This window comes from Octodon degus, unplaced genomic scaffold, assembly GCF_000260255.1.
Source record: "Octodon degus isolate 3935 unplaced genomic scaffold, OctDeg1.0 scaffold00126, whole genome shotgun sequence".
NCBI classification, from domain to species: Eukaryota; Metazoa; Chordata; class Mammalia; order Rodentia; family Octodontidae; genus Octodon; species Octodon degus.
The window spans coordinates 5,640,749-5,650,643 of NW_004524702.1; the positions used below are offsets into that span (position 1 = coordinate 5,640,749).

Here is a 9,895-nt window from a genome sequence, read left to right on the forward strand (position 1 = left end):
TTTTTTTTTTTTTTTTTTTTTTCCTGACTCAGGCTGCCTTAAGGGCGGGTCTAGTAAGGTATATGAAGCTGGGGATGGAACCCTGAAGGTTTTGTTTGTTTGTATTTTGTGGAACCGGGGATTGAACTCAGGCCCTTGTGCTTGCCAGGGAAGCACTTATTCCACTGAGCCATTTCCCCAGCCCCTGGGGATGGAACCCTGTATCTGGCACCTGACTGCTGGTACCTGTGCTTGCAAAAGCAGGTGCTAAAACAACTGAGCTAAATGGCAGGCCCTGCCTCTAACGTCAATAATTCTATTATTACAATGACTGACGACATTCTTCTCTGACACAAACTCAAGATTGTTAAGCTACAAATTTATTTTTTTTACCTAGAAACAAATATGGTTGTATAATACATATATGCAAAATCATATTCTACTAAAGTTTATTTTTTGTATTTTAGGGAAGGGTCTACAGGGTGTTAAGGGTCTCACTATTAGATCGAACTTGTAGTATTCGCCTGTTTACAGCCTCCCAAGAGAAGGAATTACAGGTGTGTGCCACCATGCCCAGTCTCAACTGCCTTCTCAGTGTGCCCCGGGGGTGGGGCCAGCAGGGCAAGCCTGGGGATCGAATCCCAAGCCCCATTCGCTGAGCTACTTGGCCAACCCTTCTACTAAAGTTTAGAAAGATTTCTTAGCACTTGTTTAACAAGAAATCATTGAGTCAGTGAGATAGCTCAGTGGTCTAAAGTGCCTGCTTAGGCAAGCTTAGATAGCTGCAGGGGATTGCGGTTCAATCCCTGGCACCACAGCCAGCCAAAAAAGAAAAAGAAAAAAGAAATCATGATGCTCCCTGATTAATTTTCAAAATCTGGGAAGGAAACCCACAGAATGAAAACCAAGTATGTCTCAAATGAATAAGACAGTGACACACACCTGTAATCCTATCACAGGAGAGGCTGAGACAGGAGGATTGCTGAGAGAACAGCCTGGGCTAGAAAGTGAGTTTAAGGGCAGCCTGAACTGCATAGAAAAACCCTGTCTCAAAAAAAACAACAATGCAGCAACAAAAAAACAGGGCTTGGGTACCTTGATGTCCAGGCCCTGAGTTCAATCCCCAGTACCACATCCACAGACACACGAGTTTAGGATAGTGTAGGACAAATAGTAAGTTTCAATAAAACAACAGCTATCTTAGCTGTGTATCACACAGATTCCCAGTTAAATTTAATTGTTGTGCTGGTAAGAAAAGAGCCACAGAGGGTGAGAGCAGCAATGAGAGAAGGCGCTTCCCAAGGGCACTATAGCTAAGGAGAAAGAGTAGCAAGCGGGTACTTCTCCAGTTGTAAAATAGTAGCAAGTTCTAAGATTACAAATGATTTTTTCCTTTGCTGAGCATATTTTATTTATGTACAAGGCAATTTGAAACTGTTAGGATTCTCAGTTTATAAATTACTTCAAGTTTCACACCAAGAGAATTTCCCACCATAAACTGACATTCCCAGCTGCTGGAAGACAGTTGATGAGCTGAAGGAAACTGAAGAACCAGAAATGAAGCCAGATAAAAAGGGAGACCAGGCTTCAGGATGACAAAGAAAACGCCTCTCTACCATCTTGTCCCTGGTAATGAGACTCTGTACACCCTGTCATTCACTTGGTTTTCAGGACTACAGCTAACATAGAGCAGATACTAGAATCCAATATGGAATATCCTTTTAAACTATGCATCTTATCCACAAGGTTTTTCATTTCTTTTTGAGACAGGGTGTCACTACATAGCGCAGGCTGGCCTTAAACTCATTAAGGAGCCCAGGCAGCCTTCAAACTCACTGTGATCCTCCTGCCATCAGCCTCCAAGTGCTGGGATCACAGGGGTGTGCCAGCATACCGGGAAAGAGCTTTTCTGACAGCTTGAGCTCAAGATTCCTCAGTGTTCTGCAAATCTTTCTTGCCTAGAACAATGTACATGGTATGTGAAGAAGCCTTCTGAAGTTTCCCCTAAATTTCAGAGTGGCCTGACAAAGAAGAGAAAAAAATTGTAGCTGGCAGCAATTAGAACTATATACCCATTTTTCCTCCTTCAAAACAGGTTAAAAACCAAAGAAGGTTATTAATTTATAATTAAAATCCTGTGTTTAGGCATCAAATACATGTAAAATTTTTGCTGAACATGAACAGTGACACAGAACCCACCACAAATTCTAAGTGACCTAGACACTAATCCTGAATTCATCTGTTTCACAATTTAAGCCCTCATCATGTAGCTTTACATTTCCAGCTGGAAAAGAGCTTACCTGATACCTAGAAATTAAAATAAAAATACACAGTGACTAACTGCCAGTGCTCATCTTTTCCTTTAAAAGTATCTGAAACTTGTGGAGAGTTATTCAATAGGAATGATGAAGAAAGCACAAGCCTTTATATTAAGAGACTTTTGTTCAAAGTCTAGCTCAAGGGCTGGTGAGATAGCTCAGCAGACTAAGCACCTGGTTGGGCAAGCACAGTGACCGGGGTTCAATCCCTGGCACCATAGGCCTTGCTGCCCCCCTCCCCCCACCGCAGAGCCCTGAGCAGGCCACCAAGACCGGGTGTGGTGGCGCATACCTGTAATCCAGCTCTGGAGAGGATGAAAACAGGAGGATCACTACCAGTCTGAGCTGCATAGCGAGACTCTGTGCCAAATACAAAGTCTAGCTCAGCTATATCATTAACTGCACCATTATTAATCTTGATATATATTCCCCACCCTTTTGTACCAGGAATCAAACTGAGAAGCTTGCCCTAGCCAGGGAGGCACTGTGCTGAGCTTGTCCCTGGCCCAGCATTAATCCTGATAGTGCCCATGTTCTCACCTGTAAAATGGAAAGACTCTTTTATAGTCTTAGTGTATGTGCATGTTTGTGTGTACTCCTATGCATGCACCAGAGATAACAGAGAAGCTAATCTTATCTCCTATCCATCTATAGTTAACAGTCATGATCTTCACTCAACAAATGGTGTTATTATTTCTCTTCATATCACTAATATCTCTACTGATGATATACTGAAAATTATGGGGGACATCTGACCACAGGACAAACGAGGATAGAACAAACATGGAAGAGTCAGCAGCATATGGAAGGACAGTAACCACTAATGATTTAGAGAGGAGGAAGGTGACATTTACTAAGGCCAGTCTACTACCAGTAATGGATGACAGACACTAGTGCCTGCCTTGGAGCCATTGCTTGCCTGGAGCCCAGCACCTGTGCCTGTTCCTGGACACCCTGGAATAAGCTATGCTAAGAGTGCACAGCTTCACCGTACAGTGACAGGCTCACACTTGTAAGTGTGAACAGCATTGTGTTGCTCAAGAGGAAAATTCAACCTGGACCTGGGATAGTTTATTTTTTTTAATTAATTTATTTTGATATAGGGTCTTACTATGTAGCCCAGACTGGCTTTGAACTCATAGCAAAGTTATTGCCTAAAAAAGTGTAGAATGTTGTTGGACATACAATACCACTTCTTGGACAATGAAGGGTAAAGGCTCCCTAGGCTACAGTGAGTAAAAAGCCAGCCTGAATCACAGCAAAATTCTTTTTTGGTATTGGTTTTGTTTTTTAAAGAAAAGTATGCAATGTCTATAGGGAATAGGTGTCCTAGAGAATACACCCTATCTAAGGCTCACTCTGTCCCTCTCTCCCTCCCTCAATACTCTTAAAGGCCACTCCCAGCACACCCCCAACCCCGAGCTGGCGTGCCCACCACAGGGCCTGCGACCTCTGCAGCATCTACCTGCTTCTCAACAACAAAGGCAGCCCTACAATCCTAGCACTTTGGAAGACAGGAACAGGAGGACTGCAGGCTGGAGCTCAGCTTGGGCAACTTGGAGATTTGGCAAGACCCCACCTCAAAATTAAAAAAGGCTGGGTCAGGGCTAAGACCCTCAGTTCAATCCCCAGTGCTGCAAACCAAGGAACAAACAAAAACCAACCAAAACAGCAAAGGAAAACAAAAATGTTTCTTTGGAAATACAGGCTATGGTTTCATGAAATTTACATGTCATTTTAGAAACTAAAGAGAGGGTTTAGAAATCCAAATTAAAGATCTGGACAGGATGCTAGAAGGTCCTCTAAACATGACTGTATGACTTTCTGCCTTGGTGATAAGTGTAGCTACAGGAAAGCGGGGGGAAGCAGAAATTATGAGACTATCATATGAAAATAACCATGGTTAGCATGTTTCACTCATAGCAAGTATTCTGAACTGGGTACAGATTCATGCATAGCCCCACCTACCCCCAAGAACAGGCCCACACCATGCAGAACACACTATCACAGCAAAGCCTCTGCAGAAACCAGACCGGCTACTAAGATTCACCACAGTGCTTTTGGTTTTTAAATTTCTAATTAGCAGCTGTATCATGCATGCTGGGAAGCTGTGATTAAGAGACAGCATCTTTTGTAGACTGTGAAAACCTCAAAGGCAAAGAAACAAGTTCTGAAGGTTAGGCTCAGGGAAGTCGTTAGGCTCAGGAAAGTCATTATTCTAAGTCATTATTGCTTTTCAGGGCAAGAAAAAGACTATTTCTAAATTTTAAATGATCTATCTACCTACCTACCTACCTACCTACCTACCTACCTACCTACCTACCTATCTACCTACTTACCTATCTACGTAACCCACCTGCTTACAGTCTTGCTGTATATATAGTGCAGGCTGGCCTTCAACACCCAGCAATCCTGCCTCAGCCTCCACAGTGCTGGGACTAAAGGCACACACCATCATGCCCCATATCAATTTCTTTCTAATTACTTGACTGATTAAAGTCCAAAAGAGCAAAATTATGAGGACCCCAACAACCATCAGTTTTATAGACTGTGTTTCACAGACACTGAGTATGCCCCAAAATAAGCCAATGCAACTGTTAGCCAGGAGCTGTAAGCAGTAACCTGGTCAAAGAATGTGGCTACATCACTGAGAGATGATTTCCCACTACTAGAAATGAAGTCTGTGCCTGCAATGCTGGTCTGAGGCTACCATGCCCACAGAAGAAGATAAACTTTTTTCGATCTAACAGCTAGTTAGACATTTTGCTCCCTCAGTGTAACTACACAGATACTAAAAAAAAAAAAAAAATTTAAAAACTCACATATTAGGTTAGACATGAGTATTTTCTTTCCTACCGTAAATCCTTACATCAAATAATTAAAATTTTTTGTAAACTTTCCACATAGGAGGCCCTTTTTTACTGGCAGTGAGTGCTAGGAATTGAATGCAGGACCTCACACATGATAGCAAGTACTCTATCATTGAGATATATCCCCCTTCGTTAGGAAGCACAATTTGTTTTTAAAATTAAGAACGGAAGATGGTAATAGGGTTTCTAATTAACTTCGCCTAAAACCCCAGGTCTGGTGTGCTGAGAAAAAGGCATGCATCCAAGTCACCAACCTTCTCAAGCTGGACACGAGGCACACCCTGGCCACAGAAAGCATGTAAGTAGCAGCTACAGGTTTCATGCCAACAAACAAGTGATTATCGAGAGTGATTAGAGTCTGGATGGAACCAAGGCACAAGCTTTGCCTTCTGGATGCTGATTCAAAAGCTATAAGCACACACATTTTCCATGGCAGGCTCATACCACTGGACTTAGTTTGCCGGGGTCTCTCTCGTTCCTGGACCGCAGACTTTGGCAAAGGTGGAGTAAGTCCTCGGGACTTGGTAGGCCTCATGTAGCCTTTCATTGGTTCGGCCATTCTGCTTTTATCTTCCTTCCTCCCTTCAGCCAGGGTCTTTGGTTCAGATCTTTCTGCCATTTTCTGAGGTGCTTCTACAATGTTATCACTGAGTTCTGGAAGCTGAAGACCCTTAGAAGCAGTCATTACTAACTTGGCATCTGTCCCTGCAGGAGGAACTGCAACTTTGCCACATAAGAAACTGGAATGGACTTCTGGTGTTGGCAGGGATCCACACTCCAATTCTGTAACTTTACAAACCAGACTAATCTCTTTTGTTTTATCTTTTTCACCTTTTGGAGGCAAAAGAGTTAAATGTATTTCCTTCTCCAAATTCTCTGAACCCCTAGAATCTCTGTCTTTTAAATTTTGGTCCGCACAGAAGTTGAGTTTTTGTGCTTTGTCTCCCAGTAAGTCAGGAATCTGGGCTGGTACAGAGCCTCTCACAGCTGCCTGCTCTGGGTTCGCTGGATGTGCTGGGAAGCCACCCCAGTCTGCCTTTGCTCTGAGACCTTGGGCCTCTCCTGGCAGGTTCTGGTCTGCAGGTACTCCAGTGAGGTGACATTGTGCTGGCTCTGCAGTTTGCTGTCCTGAGCACTTAGAGGCATCATGGTGCCCTGACTCCGATTCTCCCGCCACACGCCCTTCATCTGTCTCTGGTTCTTTTTGCACAGGATCATCAAGCTCACCTTTGTTTTTACAGCAGGGATCTGCATTACCGTTAACTGTGTCTAGGGCTGCTGCGGAAGTTGGGGCAACTCCTGCTCTGTTTGTAGTAGACGGAACAGCAGAGGTGTCTGTGGGTCTTTCTTGTTCTAGGACTCCATCTTTCTTGCCGCAATCTTGTATTAATAATTTGGAAATCGGAACCGGGGCTATTTCTTGCCCAGTTTTTGCCAAGGTGTCTGGTAAGGAATCCTTTCCTTTTACCACTGGAGGAGCGAGAGGGGGCAGCTTTTCACAGGGTGCTGATTCCACAGTCTCTGGAGTAGCTGACTTACTTATCAGCCCTGACAGTGTGCTGGGACAGGTAAATGTAATATTTCTATTTTCGTCCACATAGCCCATCCCTTCAATTCTGTGGTTCCCTGAGGTTTCCATGGCAACATGCATTTTTGCTGCATCTATCTTATTCTCCAGAATGTGCTTCTCAGGAAAACTATTTTTAACTTTTTTATTTTTTCCAACATTATTCCTGCTATTTGACTTGTCAGCCACTGCAGTGAGTCCCTTGTCTACATTAGTCTTGATCTCCTCAGACAGTACAGAGGGAAAACTTTCTGCCACTTGACTCTGGTCTGGAGCGCTCACGTCTGTCACCCTGGCAGCTGGTTCCTTGATTGTGTGTGTTTTGCTCTCCTCAAGAGTCACAGGTTCAACAGAATTAAGTTCAACATTCTTACCCTTTCTGTCAACTACTTCCACGAGTACATCTGATGTATGTGAGAGCATGGGGTCTGGTGCTTTGGGGAAAATGAGGTGCAACTCGTTGTTTTGCAGGGAAATATTACTAGTATTGTCTCCACCTTTCTCCACAAAAGGTGAGTTGAGGATTTCCTCCTTGTTCTCCCCTCTAGCAATCTGGATGGGGTAATTATTTTTAAACTTTTTGGTTTTGCCTTCATTATCTCTCTTTCTGGGTTTTTCAGAAATCCAGGGAGTGGACTCATGATCCACCCAAGACCACTTGCCTTGATTGCTCTGATTACTGACACCCGTATTTTTGACTGAGGCTCTGCTCTCTATCCTATTAGCATCAGAAGGCTGAGGCAAGGCTGACCCATTTTCCAAGTGACTCAGGCCCTGAATGGCACTTCCTCCCCGCAGGCTGCTCAGCTCCTTGGGCTCCTCCATCAGCCCTGCCTCAGGCAGACCAGTCAAGGTCCCTGGTAGCTTTGAAGTGCTCAGCCCCAGCCCCGCTCTCCTATCTTCTGCAGTCAGTCTTTCAGTCTTAGGGACAGTTTCACTTGGCCCCAGAACAGCCCTTCCATCCTCACCATCTAGCAAAGGAAACTCCAATTTTGCTCTCCCCTTCCCAGCACCCACCCTCACTCTTCCAGAACTTCCCCGCCCTTTCTTGCTTCTGCCATCACCTGTCATTCTCTTCACTGGCTCATTCCCTTGCTCAGGAGCCTGACCTAACACTTGCCCCCATGGTTGTTCAAAAGCAAAGATACTGATTTCTTCCTTTGGCTTGGAAAGCACTTCCTTTTTTGATTCTTTAACCTCTCTGGCTTCTTCTGAAAATTCCTTCTGCTTGACATCCTGCAATTTAGTCACTTTACTTTCATCCTTCCCTTCTTTTAGACTATTTTCTATTGGCTTATGTGTCAAAGTGGCAGTCAAATTAGGGAGTTCTTTCATTGATGAAGGTTTTAAAACTGTACCCATAATGTTCTGGTCCAAGACAGGTGAGCAAGTCACACTCTCTTCAGGTTTGATCTCCGAAGGAGCTGCCAATGTGTGTGCAGGCACTTTGGTCAAGGGTCCTTTCACACCATGAGGACTCCCTGTCTGGCTTTTCTCCACAGGAGTCTTCAGGAGCACTGCAGGTTTGGACTTGCATTCACCATGCTGTGGCAGTTTTTCTTGGCTCTGTGGCACTGAACTGCTATCTTTTCGCTCTTCCTTTATTCTTAGTTTGGACTCAGTACCAACTGCAGTTGCTGCAGGGTCTTCTGGACAAGGAGCTCTCAGACTCTCTGAGGTGAAATTTATGCCTCCTGGTCTCGCTGCTCTGGAGCCAGGCGTATGCTCCCTTCTCATGTTTTCTCTGGCAACAAATCCATACTCTGGGTCCAGCACAGCAGACTGGCTGGGGAGGACACCAACCTCATGGGAACCAGTGGCAGAGGAATGACTCTTAGGCTCTTCTGCACTGCTGTCCTCCCACTGACCACCCACCTGGGGTTGAGCATATCTCTTTTGCTTTGGTTTCTTCTTCTTTTTCTTCAACATCATTGGGGTGCGTTCTATATCCCAAGCCTCCCTGCCAAGATCCCTCTGGGGTTCAAGGCAGTCAGTACGAATGCTCTTCTTTTGACTCCCAGGCTCACCACAGAAAGATGAGCCAGAGACCCAATCCGACTCAGCCCAAGGGCCAGGGCCTGGCCTGGGCTCAAGAGTCTTCCAAGGAGGAGAGCCTCCCGGCAGCTCAGCAAGGACCCTGGCAGGCCTGGGCCGGGCTGCCCTGCGGTCACTGGGTCTGCAAACTTGTCTGCCTTGTGTGAGAGGGGCACCTGCAACACATGAAGTCAGCTAAAATTCCAACAACAAATTCCTTGTTATTGTTCCTTTAAAAAGTTCATTTAGTGGCTCAGTTAAGTAGTCCATTGTCACCATCAGTTTTCTAAACATTTTTCACCACTTAACTAGGTTTAGCAAAGGTCATCACCTCAGGCATAGGTCTTTTTTGGTCAAAGATACTTACTAAACTTTCAAATACTTCAAATCTTTTAACCTCTATAATAAGCATAGTATAACTTTCATAATAAGCTGAAAACCTCATTTATTTCTATTTGTCATTTTTCTTAATTCATATTTAAGTCCCAATTCTATAAGACAGCTAAGTTTCTAGTGCTTGTCCTTTTTGTTGACATTTATGTACTGATTGAACAAACTTATTAATGATTTTCAATAGAATTTATAATTCTAAGAGTCTGTCACTAATATAACATGAATCTGTCAAACTAACAAGCTTAGCTCTGGGAAGAGAAACAGAAGACCAGATTTATGCTATTTAAATGAAAGGGGGGGAAAAAAAATGACAGTGAATTTGTTTTTTGGCCAGAAAAAAAATTCTTCTCATTCCAGAAGCAGAGCTTCCTACTTGGGAAGACAAATATGTTAGATTTTAATGTTCTGTTCCTAAATGTACTTCCCAATAGTCAGATACAATGTTAAGCAGTTTAAAACCAGTTACAATGCTCAGAAGAAGGTCCAGAATCACAATATAGATCCCAGCCCCAAACAAGCAAGAGCAGGCTAAGACCACTCCTGTTAGGTCCGACCCAGGGAATAGACTGCAGACAACTTTATTTTTTATTTATTCATTTTTGCTTTTTGGTACCAAGAATCAAACTCAGGACTTTGGACCTGCCAGGTGCTGTGCTGCTGCCCTCTATTCCCAGCCTCAAACAACTTTAAAATGTTTAAAATAGTACCTTTTATTTTTGTCCCTATTGTTTCAA

At 43.9% G+C, this 9,895-nt stretch overlaps 1 protein-coding gene across 7 annotated transcripts in view; it reads right to left on the reverse strand.

Annotated features, from left to right (window-relative positions):
* Nucleotides 1–9,895, reverse strand: part of Map4 (microtubule associated protein 4) — a 171,084-nt gene that overhangs the window by 33,982 nt on the left and 127,207 nt on the right. For 6 of the 7 annotated variants that reach the window (XM_023700697.1, XM_023700695.1, XM_023700698.1 and 3 more), the window contains exon 9: nt 5,612–8,944. The exons of the other annotated variant lie outside the window; for it this stretch is intronic. In XM_023700697.1, the coding sequence (XP_023556465.1) occupies nt 5,612–8,944 (3,333 nt within the window). The remainder of the gene's footprint in view (nt 1–5,611; nt 8,945–9,895) is intronic. 7 annotated transcript variants of the gene reach the window in all.